The sequence below is a fragment of the Stegodyphus dumicola genome, chromosome X1 (assembly GCF_044657685.1).
Source record: "Stegodyphus dumicola isolate Sdum_Otavi_A_Nest chromosome X1, ASM4465768v1".
NCBI classification, from domain to species: domain Eukaryota; kingdom Metazoa; phylum Arthropoda; class Arachnida; order Araneae; family Eresidae; genus Stegodyphus; species Stegodyphus dumicola.
Genome location: NC_140780.1, coordinates 252,752,134 through 252,776,407, shown reverse-complemented (window position 1 = coordinate 252,776,407; position 24,274 = coordinate 252,752,134). Strand labels below are relative to the sequence as shown.

General features: G+C 34.9%; 1 protein-coding gene across 1 annotated transcript in view; it reads left to right on the top strand.

Annotated features, from left to right (window-relative positions):
• LOC118195482 (glutamate-gated chloride channel-like) overlaps positions 1 to 24,274 on the top strand; it is an 84,933-nt gene that overhangs the window by 5,357 nt on the left and 55,302 nt on the right. Inside the window, exon 2 of the mRNA XM_085807487.1 lies at positions 8,917 to 9,009. Within this exon, the coding sequence (XP_085663613.1) occupies positions 8,917 to 9,009 (93 nt within the window). The remainder of the gene's footprint in view (positions 1 to 8,916; positions 9,010 to 24,274) is intronic.

The following is a 24,274-nucleotide window of genomic DNA, read 5'->3' as shown; positions in this document are numbered from 1 at the left end:
AAAATTCATCGAATCAAAATCATTAAATATAACAGTTTAAGAATTCCTTTTCGTGTATTTAAGTCTTGATCTGACTGATAGTTTTCGACGCATTATTTCAAATGATGAAACTATTCCTCTATTCAGAAGTTTCAATTCATTTATCTAGTTTGGTTAGAAGAAAGTAGTTCTTCTACCTGAATGTTTTAGGCAGGCAAGTTCGTTCTTGTACATGAAGCAACAAATGAATTATTCTCGGAATGTCCACGTAAGTGACGTACTGTATTCAATTCAAATCAATATTCGCATCTGAGCAAGTGTCAGCTGAGAGCTATCTGAATTTGAAGTTTACAGAAAGAAGTGCTGATTAGCTGTTGGGAAAGATACAGATTCACGTATGTGCACGTTGGCATGGCAATGAGTATCGAAATTTAAAGCACATTAACAACGAATTTTCTTTGAAAATCGGAAAAGGTTCTACTGAAATACTAAAACTGAGAAGGTAGCATATGGTGGAGGTCCCATGAGAAAACCGAATGTGTTTCAGTACCATTAATAATTCAAAGAAACTGGGACGAGAAAGTGGGACAGATGATCTCGGTAGCAGAAACAGCCGAAATACCGAAACCAAAAATGGTGATCAGAGTGCAAGGTGTCATATGGTCTGAAAAAGGATTTGTATTCTACTGATCGTTAAAGAATTAAAGATTAATCGGAACACAATTAGCCTAATTTTGACTGAAGAACTAGACATGAAAAAGATGTGTGTGTAATTTGGGCCTTGCACACACAAAGTATGCTTCTCGTGAGACACTTTCTGAAAGAAAAGTGATTGCCCAATCAGATTGCCCGGTGTATTTAATTGAACCGTGGATACCTTTATTCTTAAGGTGAAGAGCAGTTTTATTTTATTTTTTGCGTATTCAACTGAATTAGTTTTTATTATTTCTGGCTATTTCCAAAATAAGTGAGCTGAAGGGACGAAGGTTTTCTAATATATCTGATATCCGAGAGTACGTGAGACAGGCACTCAGCAGTGTTCCGGGAAATGAGTTCTAGTGATGCTGGAAAAATTGGGAATACCATCTAAATTAATGTGTAGGGGCACAAGGGAAGTGTTTTGAACACGACAACATTAGTGTACAATCTTACATGCATACTATTTAAAGATGCATACTATTTAAAGATGCTTAAATACTAATATGTTGTATGTGAATAGGAATTATAAAGATGAATACTATAACACAGCATCCATGCAAGAAGAACTCTTTAAAAAGTTCAAACTCAAACAAATTTGAAATTTTATAACTTTTTGTCGAATCAAGGATAAAATAGGCATGAAATCGAGATTTTTTTGCTTAACTTTTGGTAAAAATTGGAAAAATTCTCCAAATCAAAGAAATCATTACATCCTCATTCATTAAACTGGAATTCTACAGTATACGTAGGAAAAGTCACGTGCAGATAATTTTCTTTTACATTATAGTTGGGAATATTAGATCATCTAACAATCTAAGTTATAAATATAATATCTTACTTTTGCTAATGACACTTCTTCTACCAAAATAAATAAAACTGACCTTCCTTCTACTTCTCACACACATTACTCGGTTGCCAAGAGTGACAGAGAAATTTGTTTCTCACATAGACTAACTTGTGGAATGATCAGCTGGTAGCGAGGACGAAGAGTGCGGAGATTCAGTCGCAATGCGACAGAATAATGAGTCTTTCGGGCATTTTTTTTTTTTTTTTTTTTTTTTTTTTTGAGCTTCGACCATGATGATCAGTCTTTTGGGTTTCTTATTGATGTAGAAGAATTTGTTATGAAGTTCGTTTTGGGTTTCTGGCAGGTATTACATTTAGAAGTTAGATACTGCTATGCGAAGAAATAATTCGTTTATGATTGTACTTTAAACTCGGATGCATTTATTGGATTATTTAAATTTTCGCGTGACGGAGTAAAATGAGGTACCAAATATAGATAATCAATAGTTTATTATATATTAGCCTGGCATAAAGAGTGTCCGTGGAGAAAATTAGCAAACCTAACGATATCACAACAGTATACTAGAAAATAAATAAAACAAAGCAAATGGAACAAAATTATGCACTTGCTGCGCCAAATGAATTGCGTACCAAGTACGTAATTTTGTTGAATTTAAACTAATTTAGTCTTATCATTAGCCTGTTTTAAGGAACCTTCAAAGACAAGTAATGTAATGAGTTTCGCTTTATCTGTATCTTATATTTGCGAAAAATCAGTATTCAATTTTAGAATTTATTATAACTCGTTAATTGAAAGAAATTCATATGATGCAAAAATGCAGCTTAAAGAGAAATTTTCACTATTAGGATTTAGTTATTTTTGCAAATATTTATGACTAAATTGAAATGTTAAATTTTACCCGAAGCTTTGCTTTAATCGTAAAGCATCAAATAGCTTTAAATTTCTATTTAGAAAATAATTCCTTTTAAAAAACGGCTACTCGCCTTTTAAACGACTTCATTAATACGCATCTACTTCCTTTACAGGTTTTATTACATGGACATATTAATATTTAACACACGTATACACTTAATTTATTTTGAGGGAATAAATATGACGTTTTAAGTAACAAATCAAAAATGTTATTATTCTCATTTTGCGATGAAAGATCCACATTATGAAATACCTTCATTTATCTTCCGAATTATTATAGTACACATTTTATAAGTATAAAAATGTTAGCCATTTAAAAGCACTATGTATTTCTTAATAATATTTCCAATATTTTTGATGACAAGAAGATTATTAAAAGGACATTTGCTATTCATGTGCCATGGCTTCTGTGTAGTGATTTCAGGATTACTTGCAAGCAGAATATTTGTAAGCGTAACTTATTAACATGTGCTCCATTAATATAACTAAAAAAGAAATTTATAGTGTCATGTTCTATGTACAAAGGCTACATAATTTCGTGCGAACTCGCCCATTATTTCTGCCTTAAAATTGCGAGTTATATTTTCAACTAAGCTCCAAAGACATTGGGGATAAAAAAAGTGAGAATGAATAATGTTTTAATAAGCATAATAAAACTAGATACTTGCTTGTGTGTAATGCCATTTGTCCATGGTTTTATATTCTACCCATTCTTGTTTACGTATAAAGATGTCTTGCTGAATCGATGTTCCCACCAACTGCAAGGTTCTCTCTGTTATTTGCTTTCTTCATGCTAAAGGCTAAAATGCAATTGAAGTAATTTTTAAGTAATTTTTGTTATTTTAACATTTAATAATTTTTAGCATCCAAATACAAATTGTAATATTAACAAAACAAGTGGTTAAGTCTTATTATGCTCGATCCAGCTCTGAAGGAGTTTAAAGTTAATTGTGACTTAAAAGCTGTCTGGACTTGGAAAGAATGCTTTTATGAAGAGCATTGTAAAGGAAACTATATTTTCGCTATACACGTGAATGACACGAAATCTGCATGCAGGCAGTTCATTCGCCGGAAACTGAAAGATGATAAACTACCAGTGCTCATTATCGCTAGAGCTACCTGTCTAAGAAGAGGGATGCCTTCGTGGAGAAATTTCGTGGGGAAACCATTTTACAGTGAAATTTCGGAGGGAAACCACGTTACAAATGGGAAAAACCACGAAAAAAGCCATGTTTGCCTGGAATTGAACCCAGATCGAACTACCAGTATTCAGCGACTTTATCGCTCGGCCGCTGGTAGGCACAGTGAAGGGGAAATTATAGAACTAATACTGCAAATGCTCAAATGACACTAAAAATTTGAGAAGTATGAATATATATCCACAAAGAAAAAGGCGGTGACGAAAGTCTGTGGAGACTGATGAATTCCTTTTAATCACATGACAGGGCGATTCAATAGTCAGGCGTTCAAGCTTATCTATTACAAAATCATGCTATATTTTCCTTAAAAATATTTTTAGTTCGGTTTTCATTTACAAGCTTTTCGGAACTTAGTTTAATAAATAATCTTTATAAAATATAATAATAAAACTCCAAAGCAACATATGCACTGCAATCATCTGTTAGTTTTTTTTTCGCTCTTTGAATTCAGAGGAAATTTTTAATTAAAAAGGGACACGAACTGCTTTGTACTACCCTCGCATTCAAAGTTAAGATAATTTTCACATTAAGTCAAATGCCTGAAAAGCAATGGACATATTTTAATACAATTTGGTATGAACATACATTTATAACAGAGAAACATATATGTCCTAGTCAAAAAATGCACGCATGATTATTAGTAAAGTTCATAGTGCAGGAATGTCCAAAGTCCATGCTGTGATATCGAACTGAAAATGAGTCTAATATGGGGTATGGCCCCTTCTCACAGCCAAACAAGTCGTCAGCATGACGGCATACTGGGCAGGAGGCCGTCAAGGAGTCCCTGTTGGCAATCGATACCACTCCTGCAACAAGGCAGTTTTCAACTCTCGGATGGTTCTCGAAAGGGAACAGAGAGATGAAATTGCCCTCCGAAGAGCATCCCAGGCATTTTCTATAGCGTTAAAGACAGGATATATGGCTAGCCAATACATGCGGCGAATATCCTCACTTTCCAGGTAATCTTCGACCACCTGAACCTTAGAGTTGTCTATTTACAGGGACTCAGGACCAACTGCTCCCTGAAAGGTCGAAAACAGAGTTATAAGATCTCTTACTTATATATCATAGCAGTCAGGGAGCCTTTGTCAAACATACAATGGAGTGTGCGACTGTCCAACATAATGCTTGCCCAAACAATTACACCTCCAGCACCATAATGATCCTTTTTCTTGATGTGGGGGGGCGATATCGTGTTCTAGGCTCTTTCCAGATACAGATGCGCCATGAATCAGTGTCCAGCTCCATCTCAGCTCATTTGTAAAGAAGCAGGATGCCCCACTGAAGTCTGGTCCAAGGCGCATGTTGACTGCACCATATGGACATGCTCTCTTGTGAGCAGGACGCAGACAGCAGGTCTTTTAAACACTTTTCTAAGCTGACCGGCTGTCCTGCCGGAGGAGGAAAGGAAAAAAATGTAGTTTTCGTAATCTCTGCAATGACTAGTGAGGTGACATATCTGCGCGTATAAGAATAAATGTCCTATTTTGTTGTTGTTGTTGTTACTTATGCTCACTAGTCTGACGTAGTCAGCTTAAGCCCACGAAATTCCTCGTGGCAAGGAGCGCTAGATTACGCCTGCCGTTGGCAATAGCCTTGAGCACCATTTAGGTGACAGTGTGATTTAGCTCAGTTCCCCCCCCTAGTTTTGATGGAGAGTACCTCGGGAGGGGACGGATCCGAGGGTTCCCCACCCCTTTCCCCTTACACCAAACCACAGAAGAGGACTTTCGGTTCGCCGCATAATTAGAGTGCCGCCATGCCGAACCAACACTATACATTTACAAATATCCATGCCTTCTGAGGGACTCGAGCCCGGGACCTTCGGCACGGCAGTCAGGTTTTTTTTTGCACCCACGTGTTTCGTATTGTTAAAGATACGAAACACCCAGCCGCCCAGATGGGACTGTGTTTAGAGACGCTGACTGCCGTACGAAAGAGCCCAGGTTCTAATATTGGAGAAGGCATGGATGTTTGTATAGGGTCTATGCGGCAAGAGGGCACTCAAAATACACTGGAAGCCGAAATACTTTGGAGCGGCTGATGGTAGAGAAAGAGGGGTAGGAGACACACGGACTGCCCCCTTCCCGTAGATATCTGCAAATTAGGGGTAGAAGCTCAACAGTTACCTAGGTGCAGCCATATCTCAGTCACACTACAATGGTTATCGTCATTTTGGGACAACCGAACTTTAAAATATCAGATATGCTTGCAACAAAGAAGGAGATACGTATTAACAAATTACTGCCGTTTGGTCCGAGATTTATGGCATAGGAAAGTTTCTTAACTTTGGTTGCATATATTCAAGAGAGGTCTAAGCTTCTGCTTTAAAATTAGATTACTGCTTTTAGAATAGATTTTGTTGCAGCCTATCAGTTATAGACTGCTATTACATTGAAGTTTCCAGAAAGTATTGCAGTTACCACCTGCAAATAATTTGAAAACTATGTAAGAGGGCTAAGACATGACGTTTTTTAAGTTAAATTTCAGGGGAAAAATTGAAGGTTATTGTAAAGTGATAATAATAAATTGTAAAAGGAACCTGTGATCGGATGTAGATTGAGTATGAAAGAGCTGGATTCAATTTCGAAGGAAAGCCTATAATTGTTTTTTAGCAAGGCATAAAATATAACTACTTTGGCATTAGAATTGCTCTATTGAAGTAAAAATGCCTTTCTCTTAAACGGGACTAGTGTTTGAATATTGAAATTGAACATAAGTACACTTTTAATTCTTATTTTTCATTTTTGTTTAAATTTGCGAAATTCAGTTAGCGCTGTTATTTTGTCATGATTAGAATTAATATATTTGGGAGAATTAAAAATTTTTTAGGTGTGAGATGGACTCATGCTACTTTTGCCAAGTAAGGTAAATGTACATTTAACTGAGCTCTTTTCAATTCAAATTATGATGTCTATTCAGTAAACGTGAAAAAATGAAAAACAAATTATCGAATTTTAATTTATTTTTCAAAAAAAAAAAAAAAATTTTAAATGAAAACGTGCGGAGAGCATTTAAAAATAACGTCCAACGTTTTAGTTAAAGTTAGCGTATGCGTTACTAAAAGAAGTTAGAAATAGTCTTTAATATTTCTAACTTCCCTTAGGAATAAGAATAAGAATAAGAATAATAAATAAATAAGGAATACCGAATGTTTAAGAATAATAAGGAATAAGAATGTTTTATAGAACTTTGCTTATTTCAAGAACGAAGGACCAAGAAATCTGGAATATATATATTTATAACTCATGACATCAAGAAAAAAAAAAAAAAAAAAAAAGGGGGGGGGGAATTCAACAATAGTCGTTAGAATTGAAAATTAAAAATGAATGCATCAATGTTAAATTTACGCAAAGCATTTTTTAATAAAATTTGAAAAATAAGATATTCTTAATTAAGCAGAAATAGGATTAAATTTATTAAACAAAACAAAATATACAGCAACGAAACATGAACCGGAAATAATGCATATCCTGAATTCTGGTAGGTGTAGTCTTTTGTCTGAAAGGCCTGTTATAATTTTTCAGAACGTGGAATTTCACAATAAAGCCAAAACAGACAGAAACAGAGGTAAGTGCTGTTTTCTGTCCGTGGGCGTTATTCAAGAGAAAATTGACTGGTTGATGCATTTACTGATTTTAAAAGCCGGGTTGCGTGTTTGCTAAGGTACTTTAAGTTGGTTTGGTTATATAAACATCGATGTTTACTTAATACAAATATCGAATATTCAATCTTTATGATGGTAGGATAGAGGACAGAGTAGCTACTAAATACTATGTATTTGTGTATGTATACTATGTACTCGTTTAGAATTTGAAGAAAGATTGGGTCGATACAAGACTGCAATGATCTGATAAAGAGTATTATTAATGAACTTTATACCAAGTTCTTAGTACTTTTACTAAGTAAGTAAGACTACTTTTCGAGTAAGCAGGAGTGCAAAATTAAAAAAAATTTAAAAATTTGAATTTAAAAAAATTCAAACTTGGTTTCAGAGAGAACATGCCGGTCTATCATGAAATGTCATATAACCATATAATCTGCAGGATGTGTAGATGTTATCAATAGCAATAAAGGTAATGCCTAATTATATACTAAAATATTTCGAACTCATTAAGACATTCAAATATGAAACGCTCATAGAAAATACATCACTAACGGGGGGGGATAAAATAGATTTTATTGCAAATAATTTTAAACACTAACCTATCTTTAAATTCGGTTGATTCGTCTCGTATTTACACCTCTTGATAATTTAATAAAATGAAATGACTAGTAAATTAAAAATATATCTATAAAGAGCAAGAAAGATATATAAAATGGACGAAGACTTCTATAGTAAGCTTAACTTCTTTGCAACTTATTCTTTTAAGCAAGACGAAGGAGACGAATAAAGGAAATCAGTGATATAGAAACCTATAAGGAAGCAAGAAAAATAGAGTAATATATGACATCATAAACCCTGAAACCATGTTTTCAAGCAAAGAGCTAGGAGAACTGGTACTCCCCTCCTGCTTTATACTACAGTATATTTTTGAAAACAGAAATGGTACAAAATCGCTAAAATTAGTATCTTTATATTATTCTATAAAAAAGGGCAAAGAGTTCTTTTATAATCTGTGAAAATTTTAAAACTTTGTAACTGATACATATTTAAAAGTCGAAATTTTAAAACAATCGACTTTCAACTAGCGAAACAGTCGGCAGTTTTCGAAAATTTGTCAGACACTCAGAAATCACGTTAAAAATATCATATAAGTTTCATTCAAAAGTTTGTTTTTCACTCTATCCGACGGGGCAGAGAGTAAACTTCTGAGATTTTAGTTTGTTCGTTGAACGAAGATATATGTGAAAATGTGTTTCAACTTTAAATTAAAAAAAATATAAATGGCATTTTGGAAAACATCGCTTCTTCACATTGTATTGCCATCCACAAAGAGTTGAGTGTGCAAAATATGAGCTCAATATTTTATCAGGAAATATTTTAAAATTGATGACAAACTTTTGATCACACAGTAAAGCAGAAAAGTAAACTAAGTAAAAGCTTAAAAAATGTAAACTATCTTGAATAAGAATTGGTGAAATTGAAAATTTTAGATTTTAAGAGGAGAGAACAAATTATACTTGCACAGAAACATTTACCTGGTAGATTTCGTGTCTGAAAGATGCTTTTGCTAAAGAAATTGTATCTAAAATTAATTGATGCTCTTTTAGTATGTCGTAATAAAATTGCAAGATTTTGTAGTTTGTGTTTTTATATGTTTAATATAAAACGTAATGTTTTAGAGATTTATAAAGTTTATTAATTTTTAACTTTAGATGGATGCACACAGTTAATGTCATTGCCATGCTTTTGAAAGTATCCTGCTGCGTATTTATTGGAAGATATTCTGAGGCAACTGAATTTCAAGTGTAAGTATGCTATAGGAAAAAAAATGTCTTTTGTTTAAATAATTTTTACTGGTTTAAAAATAAAACTTAATTATTTCTTTCTTTTAATTCTAATTGTTAAATCTTGGTTCCATTTTGCTTTATCAGCTTCAGTATGAAACACATTTGCACTTAACATTCCATCTCTTATTTATGCCTTTTTATGTTCCGTTAGTACTTCATCCGTTAGTCAGCAATTCCCAATCTGTGTTCTGTAGAATCCTAAAGACACCCCTGCACTTTCCAGGGTTCCGCGCTCGCTCCAGGAAATGAAGTTAATAAAAACTGATGAAATTAAAGAATAAGAAACGAAACATAGAATCAAAAAATGGAGGGGAAAAATAGTTATTACCTTCTGAAAGAGAATTTCCCAAGTTCAAATTCGCATTTCCTCTACCAGACAACATGTTGTTCTCTAGAGTTTTTTGACGTTAGTTGTTTTCATATGTTCCGTGTTATAAACTAAGCGATCTTTGTTTATAATACGAAACATATGCAAACAAATGTTTTATATCCCATAACACGTTCTCCTTCCTCACGCCAGTTGTAGTAGAAATGGCCGATTGGGCGGCTCTTGGTTGTTGCGGCCGCCCTGATCGGTATAATGGTCAGCGGGGCTGGCTCCTGTATGGTTGGTACCAGGCTTGAATTCCAAAGAAGGTGTGGATAAGCTTATAGGCACAAGAATAGTATTTGTGTGGCACGAAACACTTAAAATACTGGCAAGCCGAAAGTCCTTTCGACTGGTTTGGTGGTAAGGGTTCCTCAAATTTAGTCCCTGGGGCGTTTTCGATCAAAACTGGGTAGCTTGCACCAGTTATTGCTGTGGGACTGTACCTGTATGGCCAAAGGTGAAATCCTGCTGTCCCGGCCAATTCTGTGTGTATTTGTTCCTTCCTGCGCGAGAATTCTGCGTCAAGCTAATTAATTTTTCGGGATTCTCTTTTATCTGTAGGTAATAAGTTTACTCACGTATAAGACCATGCTACGTCCCATACTTACCTATCTTGTCTGGTGTTATGCATGCAAAATACAATGTATCTTAAGTCCAATTTCTGCCAAATATTACTCTCAAGCAACTCACCAGTAATTGGTGATATGGTTTATAAGAAATAGTTCCGTACACGGAGAATATAAATTCAAAATAACAGATAAATTCATGACTAAATTGGTTCGCAAGTTTTACGTTAATTAAGGAAAATATATAACTATGATTATATATAATTATATTATGATATATATATTATTAGGACATATATATATATATTATGATATATATATTATTAGGATATATATATATTATGATTGTATATATTAAATATTCGTAACTTATTCGTAACTGGATTATGATTTTTATGAAAATGTCAACAGTCAACGTCCTGGAGATGCGTTCCAGATTCTAGTTAATATTACCTTAATCATGTTTCTTATAACTCTTGTATACTTATATTGCATTTTATGATTATTTTTCTCAGTCGCTCCTAGTTATTTACTCCCCTCCACTTCTGTTTAAGTCTTTTATTCAGAATTAGTATCTGTCTAAATTCAGTCCTCCCCCCCCAATCTTCTTTGTTAATCCAATATGTTTTGCATACTCGTGCTCCTTACCTCCAGCCTATCGGATTACTCTTGGACTTGACATCGACTCTTCCCCATCTCAGCGCCTCCCATCTTAACATATTGGCCACTGCCGATTAGAATACACTGCTCTCACTTTGTAATCGTATCTTCATAAATGGCGACTTAAATGCACGACACCGTGCGTCAAACTGCTATAATTCTAACAACATTTACGTACAATATATGACTTGGCCAAATCGGCGGTATTTTGCATGCTCCAAACAACCAATCACATTATAGTACTGGGTCCACTGGTATTATAGACTTTTTTCCCTTCTAAAGATACCAGTTATAGTAGAAATATTATGAGTTGGATGAGCTATCTTCTGACCACAATCTGGATATTTATGCGTTAAATGAGCTATCTTCTGACTACGATTTGGTCAGGATTATCATGGATATCAGTATTTACATCACACCAGGCAAAAGAGCCGTTACCACTGACTGGCTAAATTAGGCAGAAGATCTAAACAGCGTGAGTTTGATCAAAGAATGCACAGAATCTATCATGAATGCCCATCAAAGTGCCAGAAAAACGGTGAAAAATCAAAAACCTGTAAGAAGAAAGGAATTGCAAAAACGTTTTAGAGAAAGGAAAGCAGCTGAACGTCAATTTGAGCGCGTCAGATATCTATGAAATAAGCAAGGATCAAATCGCTTGAATGATGTCGTCAGTTCTCTTACTATTGCTCAGGCATAATTCTACTGCGCTAAATAATTAAATTCGCTTTGCAAGGACCATAAGTCGATACAAAGAGTTAGCTTCAGATACAAGAAATAACACAATAACATTCCACCCCTTAAAAGCCCTCAATCATTTACACTAAAACCGAAAGCAGAACTTTTAGCTCAGCACCTGGAATATCAGTTTGGCATAAACAGCACACACGACACAATAGCAGAACATTTAGTTTGTGATTTTCATTCTCAATACACAACAAATTCACATGCAAACAACATCATTCCAGTCCTTCCGTTGAAATGTTTTGGCTACCTAAAGAAACTCAAAAAATCCTGATTCAGCTATTTTCTCTCAAACTGATTTTCAAGCTCACGAATATCTTTAACTTAACCCTGATATGACTGTACTTTCCTGAAGCATGGAAAACGACAGCAATAACTCCGATTCTTAAATATAAAAAACTACTCACGGAATCATATCGTCCAATTCCTAGATCATCTGGACACAAATAATATTATCATATTATATCAGTTCGGATTCCGGAAGCACCTGTTCACCTCCAGCCACTTATACAGAGTGGTTAAAATGGTTTTAGAAGGTATGCAATATAATAAAGTCATGGGTGGTCTTTTCCTCGACATAGCCAAGGCTTCTCATCGTGTCTGGTTGGACACGCTCATCTACAAAATACACAATCTGGGCTTCCCAGATTACATTACCATCATCATTAAATCTGCCTCACTGGTAGACTCTTTGATGCACACATCTCAGGTACATATTCTACACGCTACGCTATTTTAACCCGTGTCCCACATTGCTCGCCCACCCTATTCATATAAATGAATAGGGCCCACCCTATTCAACATTTATATGAATGATATTCCAAGCACAACCAATACTACCCTTCGACTGTATGCTGACAGCACAGCATCCTTGCTCAAAGTGCATTCCTTAATCGAGTCATCCAACATTTTCAAAATCAGATATAAGGACTGGAGAACTGACTAAAGAACTGGAAATCGAAATTAGCCTCGATAAAACGGTGACTGTCTTATTAACGAATAAAAATAAAATTCATGAGAATCTCGAATTTAATGGAACTACTCAATAAAGTTATAAGGTAATTCTCCCGCCTTCCTAGCCTGCCTTCGTGGTGTAGTGGTCAGCCCACTGAGCTGGTATTTCAGAGGTCCGTGGTTCGATTCCTGGCGAAGGCGGTTGCATATTTTTCATCTTCTCTGCTTCCAATTAACATAATGACTCTACAAGTGGCGCCCGAACTAAAAGGGTTGTGGATGATTCTCCGCACCCAGGATTTGACGACTAGGTCCCCTAAAACCCCAGTCGCCTTTAAAAAGGGGAGTATATAAGGTATTTCTCCCACTTCCCTAGCGTGCCTTCGTGGTGTAACGGTAGCACGCTGGGCCGGTATTCCAGAGGTCCGTGGTTCGATTCCCGGCGAAGGCGGTTGCTATTTTTCATCTTTCCGGCTTTTCCAATTAATTCTCGATAGTAGTGCCTGAACTAAAAGGGTGTTGGATGATGATTCTCCGCACCCAGGATTTGGCGATTGGGTCCTCTAAAAACCCCAGTCGTCCTTTAAAAGGGGAAGTATATAAGGTATTTCTCCCGCCTTCCTAGCGTGCCTTCGTGGTATAGTGGTCAGCACACTGAGTCAGTATTTCAGAGGTCCGTGGTTCGATTCCCGGCGAAGGCGGTTGCTAATTTTTCAATTTCTCTTGCTTCCAAAAATTCTAATGTCTCTACAAAATAAGTAAATCAAAATAAGTGAGTAAAAATGTAATTTTTATTCATGATAAGGTATGCACCTCTATCACCGATACTTTGTCTATATAAAAATGTTATATTTGTCAAGCAAAATAAAATTAAAAATTATTCTATTGATAGAATGATAAACAGAGAAATAAAAAAAGAAAACTTACTACTTGAAATATCAGTATGATTATAAGAATGAATACATTTTTTCGATCGCCTCCTGACACTTAGGGCAGCAAGCTGGGGAAACTACAAAAGTCGTTGAGCGAAGCCAAAACAGCATGTTAAAATTATTTAATGAAAACCATAGATTAATCGTGGACAAACTTAGGTACGGTTTTGGCAATTCAGGTGACGGAAGCATAATAAGATTATATTCCTCACTCTGATCCTTAAGGAAGATATTGATTTGATTTTAAAAGTTCTTGTACCAAGTAATGTATGTTTGCACCAAGTAGTCACAAAATGAACATAGACGTATTTAAGGGATATTCTCAAAGTACGGCTAGCTATTTTGTACCATATTCTACTCACCGTACTCCGGTATTCTACTCACAGTAACTTACGGCAAAGAGCACCGTTGCTGAAGGAGTCAGCAGTGTGAATAACGACATGAAAAAGATACTTTTAAGCCTCATCAGGTATACCAAATTCGCGCTGCAAATATAGATGAATCGACTGATGTTGACTTGCAAGCGTGCACGGGATAGTAGTTTTAAGAGTTTCTTATGCTTATTTCAAAGCTATCGAGAAAAATTACTTCTTTGCAGCTCTTACAACTAACAAACATATCAGGTGGAATATTTAATATTTTAGAAGAATTTTTCTCATCAGCATGTAGTAGTTTTATAAAAGAACAGGAAGTATGGCTTAGAAATACCCTTAATTCAGTACTTTAAATTTATTTTCACCTTTGTTCGAGCATCTGAATTATTAAGTTCATTTTACACGCTTATTTAAAAAATATTCTACTAGTACATATTATGTTACATCGAGACAGAGATGAATAATTTTGGTGCTCATTTTAATATGTTGTTTCTCATTTTAATACGTTGTTATTCTAGAATGCAAATTTATAGGGGGAGAATAGGCTTTATAAAGGTGCTGGTAGACGTTCAATTCAATTTACAAATCATTAGAATACGAAAAGCAAAAGCATTTCTTAGGCATCCTCCTCCCCAGCGCTAAAGGCCTAAAGGAGTATCTCTTCGCGTGTTGCTTCCACGATTTTGATGGGTTATTGGGCTGGTTACATATTAATAGCATTTTCACATTTTTTACAGCTTTTGCAATTTTAATTTTAGTGGTTATATCTTTGTTTATTTAAATACGGGAAAGCACACAAGCTGTTTTTCTTAGGAGACCGATGCCTTTGCCGTTGAATTGTATTTAGGTTACACATGGAAAGAAAAAAGAGGGAATAAAAGCAATTAAAACAGCCATGTAGCCAACCTGTTTGCCGGGCTTTAAACCTGGATCGAACTACGAATGTTCAGTGATTATTACCACTCGACCACTGGTGGGCATACTCTTATGAATTTTGTACGTAGATAGATGACTATAGTGCAATTATATGTGAAATTGTTGCAATTTTCTATGTAATATAATATGAAAAATCTAGAGATACAAACTATGCCGGAAAAGTAAGAATACAAAGCAAGTCCATTTAACATTGAGTAAATGAGTATGTCGGTAACTTTTCGACATATCGCAAAGCTGGCAACAGTTTTTGGCGTCTAATTTTTATCGCCAATTTTGGCGAGAAATCGCCTAAGTTGCCAAATTTGAAGACCATTTGGCGACCTGGGAAAGGTCACTTATTGGTCAGCACCGGGTCTGGCACATCCAAATGTGGCGTGGTCCTAGTAGCCCGGGGGTAGCATCGCCGAGCTTGCTGGGTAATGTCCCGCTGCGACGGGCAGCCCGAGCGACTTTCAGGTAGCAAATCAAACGACCAGTGCTGCCTGGCTTTATGCCACGTGGTGCGCCCTCTCCTGGAGGGGCAATAGCGGAGGTTGAACCTCTGCGACTTGCTCTAAAGAGAGAGATTGACCTGTAATGTTGTTAAGTCGAACGAGGCAGGGAAGCCCAAAATCGCTATACATCGCGAAGATGATATCCGTCTTAGGTCGTGCATTAAGGTTGTTTTAGGTCGTCTTAGGAGTTGAATGTCATTTCTGCGGAAATCTATTACTTTGGCATACAGAGCCTACTGTTCAATACATAGTTTTTTCTTTGGTTACAACATATTTTGAACAACGCTGTATTACATATGAACATTCATATTACATAATTGAATACTTACATGTAAGGAGAATTATATGGTATAAATACATATATATGCGTATGACAGTGCATTAAGTGAATACTACATTTGGTGTATAAATGGGTCAAATGTGCTACATTTAAGTGATGAAAATCAATATGGAAAAAAGATTTTTACACTACAGATAAATACATATTGTTGCGTGCGTACGGGTTGGTTACGAAATGAATGCACAAGTCCGATGAAAAATGAACAAAATTTATTATTATCACAATAAAAAAAATGCTTAAATATCCTAAGATATTTGTGCAGTATTACAATATCTCACAGTAGTTATCTTTTAACTGCTCAAACGTTCAAGAGAACTTAATTCAAAACAGCTAAAGAAAGCTAATCCGCGAATTCGCTACAGTCAACAAGAGCAGTTTTCTAAACAAACTCTTAAAACAACAACAAACTAACTAAAATCATAAAGAACTGAGAGGTTTTCCTCCTTTTATAAGATTTTAAATCGCGCGCGAGAATTTTCTGGAACTTTCTCGAAATCAGAAAGAGATATTTATTTATTAAATGTTAAATGCACGCGCTCTTGTATTTTCAATTTTCCGGCTTAGCTTTCTTTTTAATATTCGTCACGCGCTGCACTGCACGAGGAGTAAAACAATTTAATTTATAATTCAACTAACATTAGCTATTTAAATACCAAATCCGTAACAATATGTATATGACATTATGCAACACTGTTTTTTGGTAATTCATGTGTTAAGTTGGCATATTTACAATAGTGGAACGAACACTTATATAACGAGAATTAGATAATTATATGTAACAATGTATTACACCGAATGAATACAAATATATGCATATGTCAGGAAGTTGATTCGATGGAACAAAGATTTTAATATCATAAGAGTTAGATAACTATATAAAAAATAAACACTTATATTACAGGATTTGAAACCGAAATTTAGCTACTTAGGGAATAACTGCGATAAAAGCTGTTTCAAATTACCGCGTTTTCGCAGCGTAATATGTAGTGATAGCATGTAGTTTCGATAGGACAACATTGTTATTTTGAGTATTTTTCCACCACGGTGTTCGAAGCATGGGTGCTGGCTTTTTTAGATGGAACCTCGCCGTCAGGCAACATTCAGAGTAATACTGGTCTGGGCTGCCCACTTTTCCCCAGTCGTAATGTCTGTAAAGACGAAACCTATGCCGATATGCTTTGTATGGTCCATGTCCTGGAGTGGAACATACTGGCAGTTTTGCTCTGCAGATCCATGGTTGAAATCTGATTTACTCTGATTTTCGAAAATTCTATGCTTTTTAGAGTAATTAAATGAATGTTTCTGAAATATTTTCAGCTCACGGTGCTATACATCTGCTTTGTTCCTGCTCCCATATTTTGTATGACGATGTTTTGAAACTCTAAAATTTTGCAACCACTTTATTTTCTACCACGATATTTTGCACCGTGATGTTTTAAAAACTACGAGGAATTCTTACCTTGTTTTCTACTATGACGTTATGTACTGAAAGTTTTCCCCTTGCGCGTTTTGTCTTCGACATTTTGGTCTGTAATGCCATTCGCCGCAATATTTTCGGCACACACTGATAGCCCTGCATTCTTCTTAAAAATAATAATTTTATAGAGGATATAAAATTCCTTATAAGGAGAAAAATATCCGATTTCTACAGAAATGTGATCATTCGAAATTTGTTTATTTTGTAAATGTGGTGTAATGCTCTTGTAATACAGTCTCCACTCACGTTTTCTTTTTTTTTCGTTGGCGGGCATTTAGTCGACTTACGATTGGCAACTCCTAAAGCCGGAAATGATGGGGACGTTATTGTAGAAGCACCTAATAGGTGGGCCACCGTTACCTCCTATGTAGGGACCGACAATTACAGCCATGCCTTCTCCGGGATTCGAACCCGGGCCCTCCCGTATTGCATAAGCTCCTCTAACCACTATACCGTCTGGGCGATGTTTTCGCTTGCATAATTACCGTGACAATATTAAACCAAAGTTATTTAAGGATATTGAAATACTGAATATTTGATGTTGAAATATTTATAGTCGAAGTAATCATAATCTAAAATTTACTATACTTTCAACAAATTTTCAGAGTTGACAGAAAACTTCAGTTTAATGGACATTATTAAAAATGATGATGTGAAATTTTGAAAGGCTGACAGGTGTTTTATTTCGCCGTTAAAAATATTGCAGTAAATTTATTTATTAGCATGGTCTTTCGGCTGTTATTTTCTGTGAACGCCTTTTATTGAACAACATGCAGTTTTCTTTTGAGATTGACACCATTAGGGCTCATTAACTCGTGAGCGAAAAGCTGATCAAAACAAGCTGTTGTCAAGCTAGAATACAGTGTATAAACTGACAATGACAAAATATTGTGAAGCCGAGTTTCTGAAAGCAGGAGAAAAATATTTGGTATTTATCATGATAATTACTGTTCTACGCACCTGCTAATCAGATGTTGCGTAGTATGCAAATAAAAGCCATCTTAAAATGAAGAAAGGGTCATTAAAAATTCTGTTTATTTTTTCTTCGAAAATCTTTATTTAGTTTATTGTTACTTGTAATAAAAATGTTAAAGCCGAGTAAAGGTTATAAACAATTCATCGAATCTTCCTGATATGAATCTCTTACTTCGATGTCCTTGGGTATCATTCGTTAGGCTGAGCGATTTACACTGTTAGTCGTTTCTCTCACATATTAAAAAAAGTAGACGTACAGTTGATTTTTTATAGACGTGTTTTTTTCTAAACGACTATCTATGTAGCAGATTTTAGATTTCTTGAAATGCCGTTAAATTAGAATATTTTTAAAGTAAATATAACTGCAGATATTTCACTTTGGCTCAAAAATGTTCTAATCTTAGAGCGGCATTTGAAGTAACCAGTGATGAAATGCTTGCAGGATTTTAGTTTTCCGGATTTGAAAATCAAGCGACGTTAGCGTTTAATAATATATTGAAATGAAAATAGAAGAAGCATTGAAACGCTATAATTTAATAGCAGCTCTGATATTATAAGTCCCTCACATAATCTAATTTTATATTTCATTTCTTAGAAACAGAACTCTCGATTTCTTAACTAAGAAAACTTTAAATCCTTTCTTTACTGAATTATAGCTTGTAGTTAAACTTGTAAAGGCACGATTCCGCCTTGTACTTCAGCCACCTTTGTACTGGAGATCAGGCTATTCTTAAACACTCATCTTCCGAATTCTATTCGAATAATTTCAGTTTAACAATCAGACTCAAATTATTAGACATAAGAAACATGAATCTTCTACCTATGTAATCTAACGCAGTGCATCCTTCATTATCTATCTCTTTCCGCTATCTTTTAGCTTCATTTTCTGTTTGTAAATAAGGATTTTCCTCCTTATTTGTAACGCATTTTTTTTCATTATTATTATATTTTATTAATACCAACAGAAAAATGACCTAAACGTTTCAAGACAGGAGTACTCAGATCCTAATATAAGAGTAACTAACATCAATCATTGTAGGAACAATTTTAGAGTCATTAGGTTATTTTGAAACAGGAGTACATGAAAAATATGCAGTGCCCTTGCCGGGACTCAAACCTGGACCTTTCGAACACGCGCCGAGTGCGCTACCGTTACATCATGAAGGCATGCCGAAAGGAGGTTGAAAATACCTTATATACTCCCCTTTTTAAAGGGGACTGGAAATTAGGGGACCCAAAACCTGGTGGTGAAGTATCATCATCCACCACCTTTTAGTTCGGGCGCCATTGTACAAACATTACGTGTTATTTTGGAGCAGGAGACGTGAAAAATGAGCAATGTCCTCGCCGGAACTCGAACCTGGACCTCTCGAATACGCGTCGAGCGTGCTGACCACGAAGGCATGCAGAAAGGAGGGATAAAATACTTTATAACTTAGCTCTACTAGATTAGCATTACTCTTCATAAATAAGAAGGTCACAAAGGTCGTTTATATTATCGTATTGTTTTTTGTTTTTAGAACAGATAAACAACCCTGCAGTAAATTATAGAGATAAATACAAATTTCCAGAGGTACCTGACTTACCCAGTCGGTATTATTTTAAGAAAGCCAATGAAGCTGATGATTTTCAGTGGCATATAGTAAATTAAAGACATCATTGAAGAGATACTATGTTTCGTATTCCAGAGATAATTTATATTCGTCCGCAAGTGGAAGATCGATACGACTAGTCTAGAGTAGCGTTAAGACAACGTTAGGATCAGTCAGGACTTCTATTTCACGACATAGTGTACGGATAGCTCAAAATAGTACTTGTGCTGTTAATGTATGAGCGTATACGGCCTTTAATTTCTGTAATTTACAATTTCAACATACTGGAAAAACAAATAAAGATTTTTTATTTTTGTTTTAGTTGCGTTTTGATTACAAATTTATAGCAAGCTACGAAGCCCAATAACAATCTGCCTTCTATTTAGGACGTAACTCAGTTAACTCAACTTACAAGTCTACCTAGGTACTATGTGGATTCTGTGGGTGAGTATTTACCTCTGGAATAACTAACTTCCTCGAGCAAACAGACACAAGTGTATTTTAAGTATGCTATCTAACCACTTGTGAGGATTAAACGAAAAATAATACAAAACGAAACTTAGAATCCCATAGACAAAAAACACAAGCTTCCCTTACAACAGCTGCTAATTACAACACATAATTTATTCTAACCACAGGCTATAAGATTCACCTATCACCCCTAGCAGTGACTCAAAACTGTAACTTTCTAGATCACATCTATCTTACGAATTTCAGTCTGATGTGGGACAATGGTCACTCGCCAAGAGAGAATTTCTACGGCAGGCGGGCCGAGCAGGCAGATTAACGCCAAAGCTCTCACGCACTCCAGCTAATCGCTGTTCCTCTAACATTATAGTAGAACTGCTAACCACGTACATTATGCAATGCGGGAACCTCGTGGAGAAATGAGGCAAAAGAAGAGATTTAAATTAAAAATATAATAAGGTAAATAAATAAATAACAAATAATAAAAACTTGTAAGTAATGTTAATTCTGCAACAGAAGAATTCGCCCATTCATTTGATGAATTTGTATCCTTCCGCAGCAATTACGCAAAATAAAGTAATTGGCAATTAAGAAGCCAACATTTAGTATAATAGGTGATTCGCCTTTATTTCCTTATAAAATATTTTACATTTAAATTCCATAATAAATTTAATTCTAAGCATTACACGAGGATTTAAAGTACGGATGCTGATTTATTTTTGACACATACTCTGAGTAAAATCACACACGCGTTCTAGTTTCTATATCTTGTAAATAATATCCAGTATCTTAATCTCTAGTCCGAAATTATTTTGCATTTAATATTATTTTAACAAAGAGAATTCATGAATAAATATCGCTGGTTAGTTGAAGCTTTCAAGATTAATTTTGTCAAGCGATATATTCAAAATCCTTTAACACAAGAATTTAGTGACTTTTGCAAGAAATGATTATACTAAAAACAAAAATAAAGGCGATAGAATTAGGGCTTTAAGCAACTGATAATAAATAAATAAAAGTGATAATAGTTTAGATGTAATATTAAAATACCTCATTATAACTAGGTTTTTATATACATAATACAAGACAAAAAACTGGCTATACTTCTTTGCCCATTAGTTTCCATCTGAAAATCTAAATTAATACCATTAAATCCGATAAACTTATACAGAACAAAATTTTCGCTAGTAAGTGATTATTTAATGAAATGAATTACCATAGATTGTTCAGCTAGTTCATTAGTTAGTGTAATAAACTATTGTGAATAAATAGTTAATAATTAAATGTGTTAATTTAACATTGGGTTTACATTTAAATTAACAAAGATGGCTTATTAATATTTGCCGGAACACATAAAAGCTGTCATTCTTTGAATGAATAAAATATACATGCAATTCAAATAGTAAAAATTTTAACGTTAAAATATTTAATTGAATAGCCATCTACTCATTTGGACTTTTAATATAAAATTTTTCGCTTCTCATTTTTTGTCCAGATGCTGTAATGTTGGCTACTGCTATCTTTAAAATATTAAAAAATGCTAATCAAGTGGTATTAATTTTAAATTCCTTTTTCAGTAGCAACAACAACAGACGAAATTACAATCCGGAAATTTCAAATTGCATTATAAAACATCAAAAAATAGTTTACTATTCTAAATAATAAAAAAAAAAAAATTAAAAATACAAAAAAGTTAGGAAGTATAAAAATCATAAAAATAAAAAAATTGCTAGAAAAGACCTGAAAAAATTTTAAATTGAACAATAACGGCAGAGAAACTAACTCAAAAATTAATCTCGAGAAATTCAAGACGCAAGGCATAAAATCATATATTTAAAACGGCATTGCCAAATTTTAGGAAAAAATAGCTTCCTATCATATTATTCAATCGAAAAATCAACTCCACAGAGACATACTTTATAAAGAAAAAACTTTATTATTCAAGACATAGGTATGCAGTTAATTGAATGATCTGCGCTTGATGGTTGTAACAAATATTTTCTACAAGTGAAATTCTAAGAACTTCTATTTTAACGTGGCAGCAGATTCTGGTAGTGAAAACTAAAATATCTTTCTTCGAGGTGTTTAAAAATAGTCCACGCTGAATGAAACTCAGCGAGCATAAAATTTAGGTCTGAGTGTGCAAATGATAAAAATTCCGTAGTTCAAGGGTAAAGTACGAAGGTAAGAGCAATTATAACAATAAATTACGGTTGTGTGACCTCCTGTGGTTTACCTTAAGTACCTACCTCCTTCTCAGTGCTCACTGGCACAGCAGAGCACAGTATAGGGGATACTTCTTTACTAAGCATCCAACGGAAAGACAGAATGCCATAATAGATCATTTGTAAAAATCGCAATAAATCTTTCATCACATTTCTTTTTATATGATTGCACTTATAAGTACAACAACGTCCATTTCATACTGTTCACTGGTCAAGTCAGCTGCTCCTATTTATAGCGCAGTTCATATTGATTCTGAGATTCGTTAATTTCTGAGATGTGTCTTAATAATTTTGTATTAGATGTTAAAAAATATTTATCTTTTCTGTTGTACGTTTACCTGTTGTTGTTACAGATTTCTTTGAAGTAAGTTTCATCTAGCTTACGTTTGTTATTAGACCACTTAGTTAACTTTGGGACAAAACTTTACACATCTTTGCCGAGAAAACTGAAGTAGGGTGAAGACAGGGTGTTTGAAAAAGAAATAAGTCTTTTTTTCCGAAAATTAGTTAAAAAAAACTGCCATCTCTGAAAACAGCGGTATTTTACAAAGAATAAGAACTCCGAAAATGTCTTTTTAAGATGGCTTGTCATCGTCCACTAGGCACTGATCTGGAAGACTGGAGATGTGAAAGAACCATTAGCTACCGGAGCTCGTTTTGCTTGAAGAAGCACTCACTTTTCCTAGTCTATTTCCAGGCATCATTTGTAATGCGGCTTTTATAAATGTGTTCTCACCTCATCAGTATCATTGTATTTATCTTAGCTAACGTGAAGAAAGGAGATAAAATGTACAGGAAGAGCAGAATTAATTCTAGAACTTATAAGCTACATATGTGGATAATTTAAAAAAAAAAACGCTCCCTTCTGATCTTAAAATCTGCATATTTAGTCATATCTTTAAACTAATGAACATGAATATACTTAAAAGCTTCTAAATGTGTTTTGATATATTAAATTGATATTTCACCAATGCTTTATTTACTTTCTTACAATACCATATATTTTCTATAATTTTGGAAAATATCTCATCAGCAAATGTTTCACATTTTAGGTTGCATTTTACGTTTCTCAGTCAACTTTTAAAATATTGCTTTTAAAATGTCCACTAATTTCTTTAGTTTATTTAATACACTTAAATGCCTTATTTATAAGTGATGATTAATAATAAAATGCTGCTCCCTTGGCCTTGATAACGGCTGCACAGATTCTATAGAATTTTCCATACGTAAGTCAAAGACGCTTGTGGTGGGACACATGCTTGAACACCTTTATCCAGATTACTCCAAAGGGTGTTCATTGTGATTTAAGTCTGGGCATCTGGGTGATCATTTCGGCATGAAGAGCTCAGTGGAGTGGTCATCGAAAGAAATGTTAGTCAACCGGGATCTGTCACAGTATTAGATTTTCTGTTGCTACATTCTATTTCCATCCGCCTGGCAGGATAAAGGGATGTAAGTGGCCACCCAATAGTACTTAGAGGTTTGGTAGAAGTATCAAAGGTTTCGAGATTGTCAAGACAGATAGATTTCAAGGTTGTCAAGATTTCAAGTATTGTCAAGACAGATAACATTTGAGCCACCATGATCTTGTAGTGTGCCAGTCTCGCATGCTGGATTCATGGCTTTATGGATTGGCGCCATATTCTTAGTTTATCATCAGCTTGATATAGTTGGGGTTCAGACCTATCACCTCAGGATACGTCCATTCGTTGGGGGGGGTCTAGTCACGATGTTTTATATGTTATGCAAGATGCATAGCCTAGTGGCTGCAGTGAAAAGTAGTACTCTGAAGTTCCTGTCCTCTGAAGTTCATAAGTTGAAGCGAGCTCTGCAAAGTCCGTCTACTGACGATCCTATTCGATTGCTCATTCAGTTTGATTGGTTATGAGAACTAAGGTTTGGTATTGCTGGTTATGTACTATGTAACTGAGTCTTCAACGATCATGATCATTCAGGGGGGTTGCTTGTCCTTTGCTGTTTTGCTGACAGCATTACTCTCTTTCCCGCCATCCAGGTACTCTTAGCATATTCTTATTCTTGATACTGTGGAACGAGTAAACCCCAATTCTCGAACTATTTCTAAAATAGTATGACCCATGCTTCAAACTGTTATCGG